At 31.9% G+C, this 22,283-nt stretch overlaps 1 protein-coding gene across 2 annotated transcripts; it reads left to right on the top strand.

The window, feature by feature from the left end:
* The first annotated feature begins 745 nt into the window (after positions 1-745).
* LOC139517678 (monocarboxylate transporter 12-B-like) lies at positions 746-20,043 on the top strand. Of its 2 annotated transcripts, none has more exons than XM_071308966.1 (6): positions 746-1,042; positions 12,435-12,657; positions 14,306-14,449; positions 15,432-15,578; positions 17,875-18,966; positions 19,900-20,043. In XM_071308966.1, exons 2-6 carry the CDS (start codon positions 12,483-12,485, stop codon positions 20,025-20,027), a joined length of 1,686 nt encoding a protein of 561 aa, XP_071165067.1. In that variant the 5' UTR covers positions 746-1,042; positions 12,435-12,482; the 3' UTR covers positions 20,028-20,043. The 2 variants fall into 2 exon arrangements, with proteins under 2 accessions (XP_071165067.1, XP_071165066.1); XM_071308965.1 differs by lacking the exon at positions 746-1,042 and adding an exon at positions 11,542-11,633.
* Positions 20,044-22,283: the final 2,240 nt, after the last annotated feature.

The following is a 22,283-nucleotide window of genomic DNA, read 5'->3' as shown; positions in this document are numbered from 1 at the left end:
TTTTACAGTTAGGTGCATATACATTAATAAATGTAAAAATTGAACTATTCATCTGCACATTGATAAGCACTAATCTTCCGTCCCTATCAATAAATTTATTAATTAGTCCGTAGCTTAATGATTTTTTAATTAAGATAGCTACACCCCTACTAGCCGTAGTACCATGACTACAAAACGCATCATATTCTGTTTTACTATTTATATCCCTTTCGGTAATTTCATCAAAATGTGTTTCTTGCAAAAAACTTATGACACTTTTTTGAGCGGTAACTCATTCTATAACTCTATTTCTTTTTTCTCTTGAATTAATTCCGTTTACGTTGAGACTACATAGATTAACTGTATTTGTAAATGTCATAGTTAATAATATATAAATTATGATTATACTTAAGTTTCAACACACTACACACAGTTACAATTTTATAACACTCAGAGATAATTAATACAGTTACATCAATTGGTACACAATTAAAATACATATTCATTATTTTAGTTAATGCATAGTTGTTACACATATCTATACAACCTACATAATAATCACCTTTCACCTGGTGTGACCTTAAACTAATTGTTCCGCTATTAAACCTCGCCGTTAAAGTAATGCGTATTTTAAAACGCATTGTAAATAAATTTGGATAGTTTGATAGTGTAGGAATTAACGCATGGTAATTGAATAATTTAGAATTTGATGTCCGTGTTTGAAAGGAGAATACTATCATGTAAATATTATATATTAAATTGACAGCATGAACTCGACACGATTGAAAGGTGGACAATTTAATGCCGTGCATGTTTTTACGGTTAAGTTTAGAACCAGAAACACAGCATATAACATGTTTAGAAATATTCTGAATCGTGGAGAATTTCTTCTGATTTACGCTACTTGCATGGTTTTTCAATTCAGTACAATGGATATAGTGCGGTGCTTTATTGTATACATGTGCACTTGATATATACTTTGTGCATTTTTTTTCTGATTGAAAAGTAAATTGTTGTGGACAAATATATGTGCATACTGCCGGACTATATACGTATTCTACAGGTAAGTAGTTATTTTTTTCTATCATATTACTTGTATATGTTTTATTGATTTGTAGGTAATATCTCAACAGTGATGTAAGGTTCAGAAAGAACAGTTTCTTGTTCTGTTTACCGTTAACTGATAGTGTGAATCGTGTTACTATATATATAGCATAGGTAAAAATATAATTCCTAAGTTTATAATGTAAACATTGAACAGCTGATGTATGATTACATGTATCATGATAGTTAAACAACATCTACACACTACATTTGACATTTTTACAGTTTGGTTACATATTTCACATTTTAGTACAACTTCACATTTGAAAAATACTTCTTCATAGCTACTTTTAACTCTTTTAAAGAGCTTTGAACTTTTACATATTTTTATTATTTTTTTAAATGATATCAAATTAAGATAAAATTTCAGCAAGACAAAAACAATACTGAAACAGATTAAGCAAAAGTTACAATTTATGTTTTGTCTATTTGATTGGTAAACTCTTGAAATGAGCTGTAATTTATTTGTCATTTTTGTCATTTTTATTTTTTTTTAGTAAATTTGTATGATAAAACTATTGTACAATCATTGTCATTGTTTTGTGATTTCTATACATTTGAATTATCCTTTACTTTTTTCAGTTCCAATATTTCCACTTGTTTTGTCATGTAAAGCTTCTGTAGGTGTTGGAGGTGATCTGTCACTTACATTCACTGTTCTCCTATGTGGTGTTCTAACAAATCTATCTATTGGGGGTTGTGCTTTGTCTACATTGTCACTATTTCCATCTTTATTTCTTTTTGGTGCTACTGTCTTGCTAGTAGATGTTTTACTGTTATTGCTCTTTTTTTCAGAATGTTTTTTAGCAATTGGTATTGTAGGAACTTCTAATTCAGTGTGATCTACATTTTCATCCTGATCTGTGTTGTCAACAGATGCAATATTGTCATTCTCAGGTTGCTGTCTAGCTTCATCATGATCATGTTCATCAACAGTCTGAAAATGTTTTGGGCAGTCTATCATTTTATGACCGCTTTCCTTACATATTTTGCACACCCAGTCATTGGGACATTGGAATAACATATGGCCAGGTTTAAGGCATTTGTGACATGTTCTCTCTTCTCTTTCACCAGTGTTGTTATTTTGGAATTCTGGTTGACCAGCATGGAAAATTCTCCCAATATATCTTCCAATAGGCAAATTTCTGGGGATTGGTTTGTCTAGAGTCTTGCTGATAACAAGCCTATCTCCTGTTTCACAAGCTGTCATCTTACCATCTATTCTTAGATACTCTCGAAATAAACCTTGTATTTCACAGCCTTGAAGGGTTAGGGCTCGGTGTATTTGCCCATCATCCGCAGAAAGGGGGATGTTTTTCACCTTTATGCGTATTGTGTCTTTTTGTAGCGTTGATGGATTGTGAGGGTTTTGTGAGTGAAGGGGTACTTGCCTGCCACGTAAGTTTAACCCCTGTACCAACAAAGACAGTCTGTCACCCTCATTGTCCATATAGATTCGCCACATCTCTCTGATTCTCTGTATTCCCTTAATACACTGTTTAGGGACTTTGACACTAATAGATTTGAAGAATCCAACATTAGTTAGCCATTGCGCCGGAGGAGGTTTTTCCGAGCCATGCACATCTTGATCTTTTAGAAAAATTGGCTTAACAAGATCACTAGGGTCACTTGATTCCTTTGGTTTACTATATTGACTGTTTTTTTCAATGTTAGTTTGTTCAGATAGTGTGTTAACTTGTATCTGAAATTACTTCGGCGTAGGTCGCCATTTTTTTCTATGTTTACATTTTGATGAGCTGTCGCTTTTTTTTTTTTTTTTTTTTTTATCTATAAACGGTTCTATACCTTGTAGACCTTCTAAAAGCCCCAGAAAGCGATCCTGGGTCATTTTGTTACACAATGCTTCCACTTCTGCGTTCATTTTAAGTTTCGAAACAACGATTTTTATCACTTTTTGACGGAGTATTGTGCGATACGTCTTGCCATATCAGGGGACAGCACTCTTTTCAGAGTTTTTTTTTATTACATGTATGTCATGAACTTTAACGAAATCTGAGTTCTATGTTTAAATTAGACCTAATAGAAACATGCTATGAACACTTTTAAATAATGTTAGTTTTGAATAATAATCAATTATTCACAAACAATGCAACAGAAATTGAGTCGTTCGAACTGTCTGAATAAATCTTAACTGAACAACAAATACAAAGTAGAAACAAAAATACCGAACTCCAAGGTAAATAAGAGTATATGTAAGTCTTTAAAAACTGGCAAAATACCGAGCTCCAAGGTAAATAAGAGTATATGTAAGTCTTTAAAAACTGACAAAATACCGAACTCCAAGGTAAATAAAGCATATGTAAGTCTTTAAAAACTGACAAAATACCGAACTCCAAGGTCACGGCCGACACTCGGCTAACCGAGGGATTGGTCGGTTAATCTATATTGAGTATGCGGCTATATCGGCGGTTGGTCTGTTAATCGGGTTGGCTAAAGTCTGTTAATCAGGTGTTATCGAGAAAATCATTGAAAGTTCAGCATGTTTCATTGTATAACTTTTTAAATATATTTTTATCATAAAAAATATTCATGTCTAACAAAACAATACAATGTACTGAATCCAGTGGTGTAATTATTATTTTTCTAGCTTCAATGTACGATCTATAAAATGAAAAGGCGGGTTACTCATCAATAAATTTATACACATTTTACACACACAAACTGTACACAAAATGACACGTTGGTTGAATTTACGTGCATGCAATATTTTGAACATCGAGAAAAGACAGGCAGTATGTTTGTTAACCATAATGAAATCATTGTGTGAAAAATCTTCACGAAAATCTGTATTTTGGTGACATAAATCAATCTTTATTTAAAACCTGGTCTGTTAATGGGTCGGATGTATAAAACCCAGTCTGTTAATTGGTCTGTTAAGAGTTATGAATGGCTATAAAAGTATAATTTTATTGCTATATGGGGTGTTATCGGATCAAATGGGTAGGCTCAAGACGAGCGGCTAAAATATACGGAAACAACACATGAGCAATGAAACATAAAATATACGGAAACAACACATGAACAATGAACAATTTAAACAATGGAAATTGAAAATTGATAAAAACGGTTTCAAAAAGTGTAATATTAAAGTAATGTTAATTTCATCCAAGAATGGTCGCATATGTCATGTGGATTCTGTTTAATTGTCATGAATGACACCTATTTGTCATCTACATTGGTAACCAGTATATAGATCAGAGATAAACATCGTAATGTAACTAAACATCAGTAAGTAAAATATATTGGGATGCTGAAATATAAAGAATAGAGAAAGAATAATAAGTAAGATAAATAAAAGGTAAAAGGAAAAAAGTCACGGAGGAAACGTGACATAACAATTTAAAGAATACAGAAATAAACACCCCCCCTCCTCCACCTCCAATCCGAACCGTCATGGTATACACGATAATCTGGATAGAGTAGCAGAATATAGAATAATAGATAAGGACAGTAGACAGTGATGCATTGCTAAAAAGAGAGAAAAAATAATAATTGTTTAAGAAACATCCCTGGGTGTTGAAACAGTAACAGATTTCGATGTACTCTAATTGGTGACAAATGCTAGAAGTTTACATGCGGACAACTGCCGTTCTCCTCTACACTTATGAAGAAAGGAACTAAACGGAATAAAATGTATTAAAACTCAAGATGACCAAATGTAGCTGCATTCGCTCATTTCCATTTACTACTTGAGAATGATTTGTAAACAACATATGATTAAGTAATAGAAATAAAGAACAAATTGGACGATGCTTACGAATTAGGGTTAAACGTCCAGTGACAAATATCATGTGCATATGAGAATGACAACACGTTATATGTACCCTGTGTTGTATTAGAAAGACACTTTCAGTCGGATTTGAGAACGTGCTACTTTGAACAGACACAAAAATTGAGGCTGATTGAAAACGTTAATAATAAATTCATGCGTATTCCAGCGGCCAATCCATATCACACTATATTGAAGTGACACACCCTTCAATAAAATGCAAAGAAAGTCAAAATAAAAATGCTCTTACTAGTAAATCACAACCGAAATGAATGACAGACGGACATTTTTTACAAAACTTAATGAACAATTGAAATCAAGATATTTGAGGTTTGCGTTATTTCGCAAAGGTTTGCGTTACAACGCAAAGGTCTGCGTTTTATCGCAAAGGTTTGCATTATAACGCAAAAGGTTTGTGTTGTAACGCAAATATAGGACGAAAAATTAAAAAAAAAATGTGTTGCGCTAATTCGCTTCCGTAGGATATTGTTGCACCGTATTATCATTTTTTTTTTACTCAGGAACATCTCATTCTTAACTTTTTCTATAGGAAAATATAAAGGTAGCAAAAATAACTGTGGCTAAATTACTCTTAACTGACACAATTTCAATTGTCCAACCCATTAACAGACTTTATTCCCATAATTTTCACTAAAACGTGGTAATATTCACTTTTTATTACAATTATGAAATATTTACCAATGTAAATTTATGTTTTAGAACCAAAATACTATTTTGTGTCCTTTAAATGATATCTAAAATTGTTTGTTCCGACTTTTATTAAAAAAATGGTATGCGTATAAGCATAAATACTACATACTTGCGCGACGCCTTTTAATTTTACTGAAAACTGCGTAGACTATGAAATGTTTTTACAAGTGGAAAATGTTCTATGATAGATATCATTTTGTCAGACAGTTTTCTTTTTTTGATTTGGTTCTTATAATATGCCAAAAATCTTTATATTTAATAGAGTTTAACATTAAATTGTGCGTTTTACTCTTAACAGACGTATAACCAACCCGATTAACAGACCAATCTCCCATATAGCCGCATACTCAATATAGATTAACCGACCAATCTCTCGGTTAGCCGAGTGTCGGCCGTGAAGGTAAATAAAGTATATGTAAGTCTTTAAAAACTGACAAAATACCGAGCTCCAAGGTAAATAAAGTATATGTAAGTCTTTAAAAACTGACAATATCAAACGTTACCTGTAACCGTCTGTAAATCCCTCTCTATCTACCTTAAGTTCATCCAGTATTTATTTCTCTATATTAACAGTCTGTTTCAAGTCATAATTTTTTTTCTATTTTCAACCAATGAGCTTGGTAGACCTTTATTAGACTTTATCAAAAGAGATATGATCTTTATAATATAGGTTTTTATGACAAATTATTAACTTTACGATATGTAAGTATTATTATGCTTATAAATTGATAAGTTAAATTGAGAATGGTAATGGGGAACAACCCGACCAAAGAGCAAATAATAACCGAAGGCTTCAATACAGCGAAAAAATCCCGCACCCGGAGGCGTGCAAGAGCTAGCCTCTACACAAAAACGTAAACTAGTTCAGTGATAATGGACGTCATACTAAACTCCTAAATATAGAAAAGAAACTAAAATAAAAAATCATACAAATCTAACAAAGGCCAGAGGTTCCTGACTTGGGACAGGCGCAAAAATGCGGTGGGGTTTAATATGTTTCTGTTTAGATCTTGACATTCCTCCTTTACTTCTAGCCAATATGGAAAAAAAAACCAAACACACAAAAAAACCGCACAGTAACAACTCGGTTCAAAAGAAGTTCGAGTCCGATATCGGAAAAGGTAACAAAAGAAACAAAATGACAATGAACTACTAGCAGTTACTAACTAAACTTAATGAAAGATAATGGCTTCATTATATGAATATCAAGCACAATCCCTCCCTTTAGGGGTTTAGTATTATACCATCATAAAATATACGAGAAGAACAAAATCCGTATCATGCCAACAACTGGGTTTTAGAATAAATGTGTTTGTTTTCGATGCAAAGACCCTATAAGTAAATCAATAGTAAAACCAAAATATGCAATCTTTAATGACCTGACAACAGTATTGTACCGATATCCCTTCTTAATAAGGTTGTTTAAAGGTTTTGTTAGCTTTTTAGGTGAATGCCGAAATGTTTGTGCTTTGTGATTAATATTACCATAAAAAATTGGGTGCGAAATACCTGAACGTATATTTAGATGTCTACATGTTAAATTATATTTAGGCCACACCAATTTGATTACTTGTTCGACGGACCCGCCCGCACCTATTTTTTTCAAAACAGAATTTTTTTATTTTTTTTTTATATTCCCGCTTTCCGCATCCGGAAATGTAATCATGTCCATTTCCCGCACGTTTTTTTATGTAAATATTATAAAAAGATATCAAAATATGTTTTTTAAAATCACATTCTAACCTGTTAACAATTTTAAACCTATCAGCACCCCATAACATTGTGTAAATATCTGTGAGAATATTTGTTTCAGCATGAAACGTGGGAGTGCTCCGAAATAAATATATGCGGAAATACCTGTACAGAACAAAACATTGGTTTCTTTCCCCCTTACTTAATATATTCCCTATCAAAAGATGTTCGTTGTTAGAATAAAGTAAAAAGAACTTCTGAAGGATTTGCCTTCACCTGCAATTATATTGTATGCTGGCGAAACAAAACTATACATAGCCGCTGCATGTTTATGTACCTGTCCTGATTGATTCAGGGGCCTGTCGTTCAGCAGTTATCGTTTGTAGATGTGATAACCGTTCATTGGTATTTTCTCGTTTGGATATATATATAAATTAGATAGTTGGTTTTCCTGTTCGAATTGTGTACACCAATAATTGTGGGGTCCCTTAAAGCTTGCTGTTTGGTATGGATCAAAGCCCTGTGTAAAAGGCCGTATTTGACCTGTGATTGTTATTTAATATCAGGTTGTGAACAACCCTCCCTCAGACAAGAGGTAATTTTTCTGTTGTAGAAAAGAAAATAGAAATACCAAGGATTTGTATAGTGCTACTATACAAAACCTTTGAAAATTTAGATTTTTTTTACTCAAAAAGAGGAGAAATAAATCATATTTTAAACAATTTTTCTAAAAGAGGGGTCCACTTATTTTGAATAATATTAAATAAACTGTTTACAAAGTGTTAACATGGTTTAAGTCCAGGAATATTACAAAATTCTTTGACATGTTTTGACCATTTAATACAAGATAGATATATATAGTTCTTTGGGAACATATGAGCCCTTTTGTACTAAAAGATGTTTTTTACAAAGAAATATATTATGACTTTAATATATTGACCCCTCATAAAAGGGATATTTACATTATAACATTAAGGGGTTGTTCCCAACCTGATTATGACTTGATGTAGATGGAAAATTGGCCCATTGTCAGTCCCACATACATAGACCAGATTTAATTATAAAATTATTTCTTGGTGAACATGGTGAACAGAGAAAAAATACTTCATAAATTAAATAAATGTCAAAGAACAAGTCATAAATTGAGTTTTAATATTGTCAAAACCTACTATTTTATGTTTACAAAAAACAAATTATAATCGCTCGCCTTTACTTTTCCAGATTCGCCTCAAAAATTTTCAAATTAAATATTTTTTTATTAAAATTTTCAAATCGCTCGCTCGCCCCAATTTTTGGAGTCCAAAAATCCGTAGAACAAGAAATTAAATTGGTGTGGCCTTATGAATGGTGTCCTTGTACCGATGATACAATTTAGTAGCTGTTGTGACTAGTTGGTGTAATAATTTTTCAGTAATACATAAATTTCTCTCGCTAAAATCGAATACGTTAGCGAATCGTACAAGTTGAGATATATAAACACCATAAGATAATGTCACCATCTAAAAATGGATAATTAACGACAGAAAATGAAAAATCCTCTCTGTTATCTTAAGTTTTGGTATTAAGCTTCCCGTTTATGATATATATATATCAAGATCGAGGAAAGGGCAGTGTTCAATGTTAGTATGAGCTTTAGATCAACAGGATAAATTTCTTTAGTCTACATACTGAAGTCGTCATTATTGAGAGCCAATATATTATCCCAATATATTAAAGTATTGTTGATTTGTTTGTATGAGATGTTATTTATATAGTTGTACCACTAGAGTTATTATTGATAGATGTATCATTGACCTGGTAGATCTAATGAACTTTCAGTGATACTAACCTACTCATGTTTTCAAGGCTAAGCCTTAAAATTCCAAACAATTTGACAATAGTATTTCTAATCATCCGGATACTTTCATTTTTAAGTTTGATTTACGTCCGTAATGTTTTCCTTTTATTGAAGCCTGTATCTCTTTTTTTTTGTTCAACTTCGTAATTTCGAGTAAATATTTGTGACTTCATGCATGCCGTTACCACGGTTTCGTAGCCTTTAGAAAATCTTACTTACGGGCAAATAATAAAAAAAACAACAGTTATCTTTTCATTTTGAAATTTCACTATGGAAAACCTTTACATATATAGTCTCAAAAGAAATCTTTGAGTATAACTACTGCTACCGATACTACTAAGTAATTATGTCCCAATGTACTATGGGCACATTTTTATTTTTATTTTATATTGATACATAACTCAATTGAATAGACTATTTTTTTTTAATTGAATGGTAGATTAGAGTTTAACAACATTTTCATATTGTTGGTTTTGCGTGCGGACAACTTTAATCGGTGTTGAAAACCGGGGTGTTTTTTTTGCCATGTTGTTGTCAGTTTCTCTTGAATTATGGGTTTTAATGTCCCCTTGGTATTTGCAGCCTCTTAAAAAATATATTTCTATCCAGACTTCAAAGTGAGTCATTAACATTTATTAACACCTTATTATATTAACCTTGCACATGGTCATTGCATCTAATGTTTATAATCTTAATCCGTTTTAGGTATAATAATCAATATTTTAGTCTAGAGAAGCTTCGTCTATCTATTATCTATAATTATATGTTGAAATTTGGCTTTGCGGTGACATTCCAACTCTTATGCTGGTACTTTTTGTCTATAGTCATTACAATGCTTTGTGTAGATCTAAGAGAATGTTCAATTTGGTCTCTGTCTTTTTAAAATTTTGTTTTTTTAAATTCATATGATTTTCTAGTTGACTAACTATATAGCAAAGAAAACTTAAAAAAAAAAAAGTTTCATGGTTTAATATCATTATTTATGAAAATATTCTTTTAAATTATGGTCTTTTGTATCGGATATTAAAATGTCATTTTCTGTTTAGGAATATGGGATAGCATAAATAACTAATGTTCCTATTTTCTATGTGTTTTGAGAGACTCTCCCACACAATGTAATTCATGTCTTTGTTTATCCGTTCATGGAAATATCGAGTGTCAATATTATACTTCCATGGACCGGTGCACTCTCTTGTTTATCCGATAAATCGAATGAAATGACCCTCTGATTTTAATTATTTTTGTATGAATGCTGAGAAAATAAATCTCTTGGGAGTTTTTCTAAATTGAATTTCATTATAAATTATTGAGGAAATGGTTCATTATTGTTCAGGAAAGTTAACCTTGAGATTGTCTTTCAGAACCCTGAAAAGTAATATATGATATGAACATCAGTTACACTGATAAGACATGTATAGGGTAACACGAACCGTCTTATCTTACAAATCATAATACAATACAAGTACATGTATACTGAGAGCACTGTCTTCTAAACATGTGAGTTCAAATATAGTAATGAAAATTGTTGAATGTTTGGAATGTGAAATATTTGAAGTTAATAAGTTCGTAATAAATACGAGGATTAAGATTTTGTACGTCAGACGCGCGTTTTGTCAACATTAGTCTCATTATTGACGCTCGATTCAAAAATTTAAATATGCAAAATGAAGTTCAAAGTTAAAGTGCATTGAGGACCCACGGGTTTTTGTCAAATGCGACTTAGTGGATATATTCCTGGGGTACACAATCCTTAGTATATCGAAAGCTTCATAATTTTGATAGCAGTCAATTTTTAGTTATAATAATCTATATGACCTATATAATAAGGATTTATCATGTCAAGCCAGAAGTGCTTCAGATTTAGCTGTACTGCACTAAATGTACAATTACATACAATTACAATCGACATACATTTGATCATTGATGTTTTCTAAATATTTATTGGCTAATAATTCATTTTTTTTTTAAATACTCTTTATCTTGAATATAGCATGTTTACTTTTCTCAACTTGCTGACAAAACACTACCCAAGAGTACGATTGGTTTAAGTGACTGTCTGACCTTCAACGGTAGTAAATAACATTGGCTTAAATGTCAAAAGATAACCAATATGCGAAAAATGTAAAAGAAGAATTAAGACCAAATGTATGTCAACTAATAAAGATAACAGAACAAAATTAGTGATCATTAGTTTACTGATGAATGAAGATATAAGCGTTTAAGAGTGTGAACATTTACATATTTCCCTGTTTATAATGCGTATCCGCATAAATCTACTTAAAGAACAATCGGATAATGAATATTGGGAGACTTAACTATTAAAAAAAAGCTTTTCATCAGGAAATCTCAGCTTTTACTTTGCAAGCTTAAAATTTAAAACAACAAATATATTGACCAAAACATTGCATTACACAATGTAACTTTATATTAATTAGGGATATACATAATGGTGTTTATTTGCTGGACCACTGGCGCATTTCGAAATGCATTTAGCAATATTGGCCATCATCAAACAAAGAGGTACAATATCCTTTAATCAACGATTTGAAAAGTTATAGATATTTCAGCCACCTCAATTATGAAATGATTTCTGCGTTATATTTTTATTTCAAATCGACACATATTTTAACTTCGTATTATTTTGTACTTGCTTTTACACTGGACTGAAAATAGCTTTATTTATTAAAAGCGGGAAATGCTTGGTTTTGTCTTGAGATGAAAGTTAAAATATTTAGGGGTCATATTAAACGGTATACCACACATCGTCTTTATGTAATGTACCCTAGCCTATGTCAAAGGACAGAAAAGTCATGTAAAGGACACACGCATTGTGGTCTGATAACCGAAATTACCCATTTGCTCTCAACTACGGCGATCGTCATCGACAAGATTCATTGAGGGGAACGTTATAAAAATTTTATTATTACATATTTATTGTGGAATTTTCAAAGTTTTGATTATGCAATGAGCAATAAGAAAATGGAGATGTTTTGTTTTCAATCAAAGTCGGTTTGTAGAAAATTGTAATGACAATGTTAATATGGACTATATAAGAAGATAACAAAGGGTGTCTCGGTCATTACCTATACGTCTGAAGTCTTTTTTTGTCAATATTTTAAGTTCAGAGATGATAGCTGTCAGTTTGATATCGTTTGATGGTATTTGTTATAAAGGTTTCAATACATAAATTATAGATACATTCACATTAGTAAGTACGACTGTGATGATTACACAATTGTATCGATATTATTCGAATAATAACAACAACAACAAAAAAACGAACTTTGCAAATAACTTAGAACTATCTATTTCTACTTTCAGAAATTTCTCGAGATTCTGCATGCGAAATCGTAAAGCTTACGTAAAATAATGTATAAAAATGTAACAGAAATAACGATATCAGTAGACAACAAAGATACTGATGAACAGCATGATGTGGAGCAAGAACATCTGACCGGAAACGGTGATTTTAAAAGCAATTTTTCACTTGACAAAATTCAAGACAGAGATATTGATGGAGGCTGGGCATGGAAGGTTTTGGCGGGTATATTGTTTTACATAAATATTTGTTGATTTATTAGATTTGAGTACAAAATAGTGTTCCAATAAATGATAGAAGTAGCCAAAAGTTTAAAATAAATCATATAAAAATGAGAATTTATAATCCGATGTCAAGCTCGCTGCATTCTTGCATACAAATAAACAATGAACGTAGGTCATCCGAGGCTGTGAGAGTAAGGATAGTTTTTGTACTTTACTGGCCTTTTGTTGACTATATTATATATACAGTTTTCCCCATTTACTTGTAAAATAAATGTAAGTGATTGCACTAGATTGGCAAAATAAATGATTAAAAAGCAATATTTAATCAAATATTTACAGTAATAACCATGAATAGTTTTACTATGATTTCCGAACATACATCACGTGATTCATTAGGAATGATACATGTACACCAATTTCCGAAGCAAGGTTGTCGGATCTCCGAACTTTCCGAGGTAATTCGTTTATTGCCGATTTTAAAATGAGCTTCGGTCCTTGATTTGATGTTGAATGTACGCCTGCTTTCAAAGTTTTAAGAGCTAAAATGATAAAAAATGTTCTTCTTTCCAATGGACGATTCTAATATGTTTTTGACACAAATTGTTATATGGGGACGAAGTCCCCTATTACAGTAAAAAAATCAATAAAAAAAAAAAATCGGGAATATTTCTTAAAATTTTCATTGTACTAATGAATGAACTCAAAATCGTTCATTTTTTTTTGTCTCTTTTTATAATTCCCGCATTTGCGCAGAACGCAGAAATCTACTTCCTTCTTCAGGTCTCGTTGTCGTGAGACTTTAAGTAGTCTGGTAAAATATAGGAACTCAGGGAACACAATACCAATATTTCATGTTTAATAATTCTTTGTCTTTGATATGAATTAACGTTACCTGATGCATTGCGTTTCTTCGTTTACATTTAACACGACGTCATAACTTAAATAACGTCACAAGTAAAATCCAAAACTCCGGACAATGATCGTTTCCTTTCCGGAACTATTTTCCTTTACTCTAGCAAACTGGTAAAGTTGACAACAAATATCCCCATTCATCAATGTTCAGCCATATTTGCTTCAGTAGCAATGAAAGGTCATCTCGGGTCAAACAACTTGAAGAGCGCGTAACGAAAAAAGCCGAAGGCAGTGATTAGTGTAGAGTAGTATGCGGACCCGTATTCGGATCGGAACTCGAACTGCCGGGGAGTTTGGTAAAATCCCTAACAAAAGAACAAAAATCGGAAACGTTACGGTATTTCCGTTGTTTTTTTTTTAACTAAACATGTAAGTTACAAAAATAATAATTCATACAGACTTAGTTCACATTTACAGGCAACACCTGCCTCATATTATTTTTTCGTGCAATGTGTTTGCAATTTTTATTTATTATTTTTCGTGCTTGAAGATCATTATTCACCAAGTTTCCTGAAATTGATAGACAGCTATACGGAACTGTTTTTTCTAGTTCCTGAAAACAAAAATCAAAAGGGTCAAAACAGAGCAGTTCACTTTGTCTTATGGAGTTTTTATATTAATACATTAACTGAAAAGTTTAACAAAATGTTTATTTGATTAAAAATAATATCAAAACACTAGCTACAAATGTAGGCGGCAAATAGTACCCTTGTTTAAAACATTTTTTTTAATTCCAGGAGCTACACTAACTTTTTGTGTGTTTGGAGCTACCATGAAAGGGTTCGGTGTATTCTTTAATGGATTTATAGAAAGGTTTAATGCCAGTTCAGTAGTTACATCAATGATAAGTGGTGTGTTACATACGACATATAGCATATGCAGTAAGTCTTATAGATCTGTACACAAATACTTGTCTGAGGCACAAAGGCCATTGCAGGACATTCTGTTTTTAAAAGCTATATGAGCAAACCATTAATTAATTTATCCGTGGTAAAACAAATGTTATAACAACGGGTTCATGCTAAATATTATATCTGTAACACTTTTCTAAAAAGAAAAAGTGCCTTTTTTTTCAGATTAGATCCTTTTCTAATGATATTGTTTTCACATATTTAATGAATGATAATAATTTTTGACTCTTCACATTGAATAATCCGTTTCGTAGATTCTTGATTGAAGCCTCTGTTTATAACATAACAAAGCAAAATATATAGGAAGCCTTTAAGTTTCGATGATATCCTTAATCTGAATTTCAATGGAATAAACAAGATGTTATCATCCGCCGAGAATGTGTTATTTAAGTGACAAGAAATCGTATCTACCAGAACGTGAAACAGTTCTTTTCCTCCATATAAAAAAGATGTGGTATAATATTTGCCAATGAGACAACTCTCCACAAGAGCCCACATGACACAGAATTAACTATAGGTCACCATACGGCCTTCAACAATGAGCAAAGCTCATACCGCATAGTCAGCTATAAAAGGCCCGGAAATGTAAAGCAATTCAAACGAGAAAACTAAGGGCCTAATTTATGTACAAAAATAAACGAAAAACAAATATGTAGCACATCAACAAACGAGAACTACTGAATTACAGGCGCCTGACTTGTGAAAGACACATACATACAAAATGTGTCAGGGCTAAACATGTTAACGGGATCCCAACCCTTCCTTAACGTTGGTCAGTGGTGTAACATAATAGCTCAAGACTTATATAGGACTCTCGCTCAGGATTTTCTTATTTGTGTACATCTGTATATTGTTTTCGGCATGATATATATTTTTTAGTACACAATTTTTTTATTAAAAAAAAATGAAATGTATAGAGAAATCATTGAATTGCATCTTATTATACTTGCAGCACTGCCTGTTCTGACAGTAGGTCTACGGTATCTGACAACAAGACAGTGCGTAATAATAGCAAGTATTTTGTGCAGTGGAGCTTTTATTGGTGGAAGTTTTGCTAATAGCATAGATATCATTGTTATAACAAACGGATTAATGGCTGGTGAGACGATTCGTTTGAATTAAAAAGCATTTGTGGTATATGGAGAAGGACCGTTTAAAAATAAATACTGATGTCTGCATGTTTCAGACAATGAAAGCAAATACGTAGCCCGTTTTGCATTTCTATTTGCAAATGTGCAACGCAATTCACTTTGTAATCGTTGAAAACCTACAAATTTCGTTGATATTTATGCTTATCTTCCCAAAAGAACTAAGTGAGCTTTTCTGATCACTGTCGTCGTTTGTTGTCTATTAAGTTTAAAAATATATTCTCATCTGAAACAAAAGGGTGACGGTCATCTATGGAGTATATAATTTAAACAATGTGACAGTTGATCCCGCTTGAAAACCAACATTGCCACCAAGGCTTAAAATAGAACGTATTTGGAAAATTAATTTGAAAACCATTATAGATAAAGACAATCACACCGGACCAAACATGTGTAGATGGTCAAGATAGCATTACAGCTTATAATGATCTAAATAGTCTGACGACACTTTTCTTGTCCTTAATTGATGACTTTCCTCATTTGGATTGTTTTGTCGATTAGCTCGAAGAAAGGAAATAGGAGTTATAGCCTCCTATATAACGATTATGACTTTTGTTAAGGAAGCTATAACAGATAGAGACAAACTTTATACACCAAAAAATATCAACAGAACAAGATTTAAAACAAAAGAAATTATCAGTTGACTAAAAGTTTCTTTCTTTAATGATGATTTTATCCAGTTTTGCATAGTTTGGGAATCAGATGGGAGAGACAAGAAAACTAAGAACTAAATATTTCACGTATGGCAGTTATTGTCCTTAATTTAAAAGTATTAATCATTGTTTGCGTTTAAGGCAAACACTATAAAATAAAGAGGGAAACTGTTAAAATCGAAAATTATAATAAAAAACATTAAGAGTTCTAGAAACATCAACAGCCTATATATATATAAGACAACAACCCGCCCATGGAGCAGACAACATCCAAAGGCCACAAATACATGCTTTCAAAGTAGAGGATATATATTTAAAACATCAAAATGACATTCGCCTCAAGCAATGATTTTATAGTTTATAAACAAAAATTGAGTTATAAATTTACATAAGTCATGCAGAAGGCCAAAAATGTTGAAGAGTAGATCCAAAGATATTGATAATGGAGCGTGGTCCAATAAAAACTATTTCAGCTCTCACTTGCCTTTACAGAGTAAGCATAATAAGACATTGTTTTAGTCTTTACTTTATAAAAACGAGAGGGATTTCCCAAAGTTATTAGGAATCGTTCTTAAATTTTTGGAAGAACTTAGTTACTAGTATCTTATGTAATTGTCATTGAGGAATGCAAGCTTTTAGTTAATAGTTTCACACTTATTTAAGCCATGATGGACTGCATAAAACATACAATTACATGAAAACACATTTTGCCAACATAAGTCATGAAACATATATTTCTGAAACTTTGTGATCATTGTCCTCTACAGAAAAAGACACGTTCTGGCCTATTTATTGTTGTCTTATGCATTGGTGAATTTAAATGTAAATTTTACTTCATTAAGATTAATTTTAAATTTTGTACAAGTTGAAACCATTTTTAAGCAATATTTTGTACAGATTATAACATGTATGAGGTACTTTTGTACAGGTTATAACTTGTATTTTTGCATTATACAAGTTATAACATGTACAATATTTTTGTAAATGTTATAACCTGTACAAAATCACAACTTGTACACGACATATATATATATATAGCCCAGGTGGTCGTGTGGTCTAGCGGGACGGCTGCAGTGCAGGCGATTTGGTGTCACGATATCACAGTAGCATGGGTTCGAATCCCGGCGAGGGAAGAACCAAAAATTTGCAAAAGCAAATTTACAGATCTAACATTGTTGGGTTGATGTTTAGACGAGTTGTATATATATATATATATATATCATGTCGGCAAACTCAGAACATACAAAATTAAGAACACTTCTTAGCCAATTAAAAAATATTGGATATTGAAAATATTAATATCATTAATTTGTCATGACAATGTCTGCATTTTACATAACAAAAGTTGTTGCAATAAATTTCAGAAAATGAAGATAAACTTCAAGAGTATGAAAGAAAATTAAATGATTTTCTCAGTTCTTAAGAGCATGCTATTTGAAAATCCATAAGACAACTGTAATATATGAATCATGGATAATTCTTGTATTATATTAAAAATTGTCACTGGATGTATATTTCAGTAAGAAAAAGAGCACGTCTTTCAAGATTTCATTAATCTGCTTTTTGATTATGATGACATAGTTTTTCTTTTCAGGTTTAGCATTTACTTTTTGCCACGGTCCACTCATGTATCTAACTGGAGTTTATTTCATGAAACGACGGAATTTAGCACAAGCTGTAGCAGTATCTGGATTTACCTTTGGAGGTTTAATTTTCCCGCCAATTTATAGTTACCTAATTAAACATTATGGACTTCAAGGTGGAATGCTGATTACTGGAGGGATGCAGCTGAATCTGATAGCTTTTTCTATGTTACTTAGACCTAAGACTATCAAAGAAAAATTGAAATTGAAAAATGAAAAAGATGACAGGGATATTAAGCAACCGGAAGCAAGTGCTTTACTAAAAAATAACAATATAATAGATATTTTCAAAGAACAATCATATGCAGGCAGAAAAAGAAGTATAAGCCTTAGTATTCCTAAAGCAAGAATTGAGCAAAAAAAATTATTTGAGAATGCTTATTCAGAGCAATATTTAGCCACAGATGCAAACAAAGGTTCCTTAACAAAGATCATAGACACATTATCCAATTCAAATATATCACGTGTTTTGAGTGAATGTACTTTCAGCATATCTTTACTTGACTTTCATGACAAACCTGTTTCAAATGACTCCAATCAAAGTATCGAAAAAGATTGCAGTTGCAAAAATAAATTGGTTGATTTTAGTCTGTTTAAGAAACCTTTCATGTGGATATACGCTCTAGTTTATTGTTTTGGCAGAGTGCCAGCAGCCTATCTCAGCATTTTTATAGCACCGTTGGCAAGAGAAATGGACACTGATAATTCTGGAGTCGCTATACTTGTTGCACTTGTAAATGCATGCGACTTTATTGGAATGGTAATGTGTGGAATTATAACTGACAGGAAAATAATAAAAAATCATGTAACTGTTATAGTAACACTTAGCTTAACCAGTGTTTGCTTGATGTTCACACCGCTTTGTAAAGAATTCTGGCATTTTGTACTGCTCAGTATTGTAAGTGGAATTGGTGCAGGAGGGATATTCGCTCTGACTCCATCAGTTTTGGTGGATTTCTTAGGACTTGAAAACTTCCGATCTGCTATGGGTATTCTAGTATTATTACAAGGAGTCAGCTTAGGATTGTCAGCTCCTTTCATGGGTGAGTCTTTAAGTCTATATATTAAAAACTACATAAGAAGTGCACAATGTTTCAGTAGAATTGCCTCTTTTGATTGTGGATGCTTTTGACTGTTTTTTTTTTTTTGCCATCATTACCTTTGTTAATGTAAAATGAATAGAATTCTAAACGATAATGAAATTTATTTTCTCAAATTTATTTTTAAATTCTATTTTATAGACATTTTGATTGACTAAAAAGAGGTTTTTTTCAAGAAAAATCTATGCAAAATTTGCAAATTTTACAAGACATTAGCTTTAAAATAGCACGGTGATCCATACTTTTATTATAAATTTAAAAAAAAAAGCAAAATAAAATAAAATAAGTATAAGAAAATTTTATCTGAGAAAATATATACCGATGATCTACATTAAAAAAACATAAAAAATATTAACATGAAACCTATTCAGAGACTCACAAATATGTAAACAGGGTAGGTATTTGTTGTGTATGTTATTAATGAAAAATACTAAAGCTGCTAACTACAATTTATATTGACATTCAGTGCTGTTCATATAATTTTTGACTTCATTGAAACAATAGTTCTGTTTCATAATACTGCATCAATATTTCATTTAATAGAAAATTCTAAGAGAGGAGTAACTTTTATCACTCCAAATTGGCAGTATTGGCGTGTACAGCATTTTTTTTTATAATGGCCTTTAACCTGTGCTAAACCATGATATGCGTTGGTCATAGGATGACATAGATCCCGGATTTAGAAAGTAACCCTTTTGTAGGGTCTCTCCTTTTATAGGTTAAATGTTATAAAATGTACTTAACAAAACACCGAAAACCATTCCTTTACTATTGCAAGACTCTTAATCATGCAGTTACCAATTGTTAGAATGTACTTGTGTGATTTTGATTTAGTTTAGATGATTAATTCGGTATATCGTATCTTTTTTATTTCAGGATTTTTGAGAGATGTAACAGGTACCTACGTCACATCGTTTTTCTTCATGGCAGGTTGTGACTTTTTAGCTGCGACCATCTTTGTGATTGGCCTTTACATTATACGAAGAATCAATGACGTTAAATAAACCTATATCTAGTTGAGCAGAGTAATGTATGGCACATAATTTTTGTTTGAGTATTTAATCAGTTGAAAACTTTCTCTTTCTCTCTTCCACACCATATTAGATTTACACAAATATAATGTTGTCTTACAGGTTATTTCGATACAAAATACGAAAGTTGTAAAAAATGTTTATTTCTGATCGGTTTCAATTTTGTCTTTCGTAAGAGCATTTTTTTTTTAGGAATAGTTGATTGGATAGAATATTCCTGATGACAATCATAAAAAAAACAGCGACTTAAGTCCAGAATTGATTGATTTTGTGTCTTTGATTGAAAGCGCAATATACTCGCTGCCTCTTCACATTCAAAATTTCATTTGTGTATCGCACATACAAACAGATAATAAGATTCACAAGATAACATATCATATAAAACAATCAATCATTTGCGATGTATGCACCAACCTAAAACAAAATATGACAGACTTTTAAGACACAATATATATATCAGGTTTTGCAACTACAGAACCAACATTTCATTATCTAATAAATGTATATATTACCAACTATCTGGTAGAGAAAAAACTCATTATAAATGGCATGTGTCCGAAGCGCCAAGGCCGTAACTAGGCATCTTATTTTTTTTTGGAGGGTATGAAATGAATGGTGCAAAATCCTGCATTCTAGGCATTTTTAGAGAGTTTGATAATGTTTTGCATTTGAACTTTTTATATAAATTTTTCATATTTTAAGACTTTTACTAACATCAAATTTTTAACAACTTTATTTAAATTTATATGTAAGATAATCATCCAAATATCACTGATTTTTGAGTCTGCTGCCAGAACATAGAACAAACATCGATTCAGTAGAGTTTTCCAAATTTTTCTATGGCCGGTTTAGTCAAATCGTTTCAGAATCATAATTTGGTCTGCTGATATCCTTATCGCAATGAACATGGAGCATGGCAAGACCGCACAATCTCTCGCCACTCATGCATGCTCTTTTCCAAGTTTTCAGTCGTTTCAGGGCAGTCTGTGTTTCTAAAGGTAGCACATCATCATCAACACAATGATCAATGTCTTCTTCCAAGTCCTTCTCCATCAGCAATTCGGTAGCAACATCGGTAGTAACAGTTTTGTTTGCAAAAGGGAATTAAGCTTTCCTGTAAGCACCATCATACAGTCGCAGTTACAAAATATAAAACTCGCTTTTATGCTGACAAAGATTAGACGAACTAGGGATGGAATGAGATAAGATACATGTATACATATGATTCTATTTATGGAGTAAGTATATATGGGTACAGGGGAATTGGAATGAAGTTTTTGACGTTTGTACATGTAGTTCCGTAATTTCAAATTATTTCTGGAAATAGTTGTTGGTATTTTAGTTCCAGAATCTATAAATTTAGGGGTTAGGGTTTGGGGGTGTCCGATTCCGAAACCCCGAATATAAAGAAACAAAATTCCGTAGTCCCGAATAAGTAAAGACAAAATCCTGTGTTAAAGGTTCTACCATTCCTCAATAATATCAAATTGGAATATGGGATATTCTTTCAATTTTTAAGGTTAAAGAAACATGGATAAAAACTAATCCATTCATTCATGTTTCATATTATTTATATTTCATTTATCTGTAAAGAGAGATTAAAGTTCGTGAAATGAATACGCAGACAGGACTGTCCCCTTGCGATGCCCAGTACTTGATTTGTCAAAAGTTGGTTAAACGGAGAAATGAATATGCAGGCAGGACTGCCCCCTTCCGAAGACCAGTACTTTATTTGTCAGTCTACTTATCGTTTTTTTTTTATTGTTCTAATGAATTTATATGCAATACTCAGACTCTGTTCACAAAAAAACTAGTTTACTAGAAGTATTCCTTCTTTACCTTCAGTGTTGCTTTTCCTTTTTCTGCAAGAGCCTGTTTTTAACTAAAGATCCATGATGATTATCGTTACTAGGTTAATGTAATCGAGAAACATCACCCGTTGAAATGCTGAGTTATATCCATGAAGAATAGTTTAAAAGGAATGATGACAAGTTACAGAAATTAAGGTTGAGACAGAACAACAAATGACTATTATATTTATATATATGTATAAAAAAAAAATCAGTGTCGAAATTTTAGTGAGGCAATTGCCTCACTTGCCTCAAGGGTAGTTACGGCCTTGAGCGCTTTCTAGCATTACCTTCATCTGGAACATTCAATGTCGCATGTGAAAATAAAAATAAAAATCAACGTATATCTTCATGTATAAGGCTTTGTTTATGAGAGTCT

Source organism: Mytilus edulis, chromosome 3 (assembly GCF_963676685.1).
Source record: "Mytilus edulis chromosome 3, xbMytEdul2.2, whole genome shotgun sequence".
Lineage (NCBI taxonomy): Eukaryota > Metazoa > Mollusca > Bivalvia > Mytilida > Mytilidae > Mytilus > Mytilus edulis.
Note: the sequence above shows the minus strand (reverse complement) of the source record. Positions and strands in the feature narration are given on the sequence as shown.

Excerpts from the sequence above, each read along its gene's own strand:
- LOC139517678 (XM_071308966.1), top strand. The coding sequence starts at position 12,483 with ATGTATAAAAATGTAACAGAAATAACGATATCAGTAGACAACAAAGAT. Across the intron at positions 12,658-14,305 it reads GGCATGGAAGGTTTTGGCGG|GAGCTACACTAACTTTTTGT; the intron begins GTATATTGTTTT and ends TTTTAATTCCAG. Across the intron at positions 14,450-15,431 it reads TACGACATATAGCATATGCA|CACTGCCTGTTCTGACAGTA; the intron begins GTAAGTCTTATA and ends TTATACTTGCAG.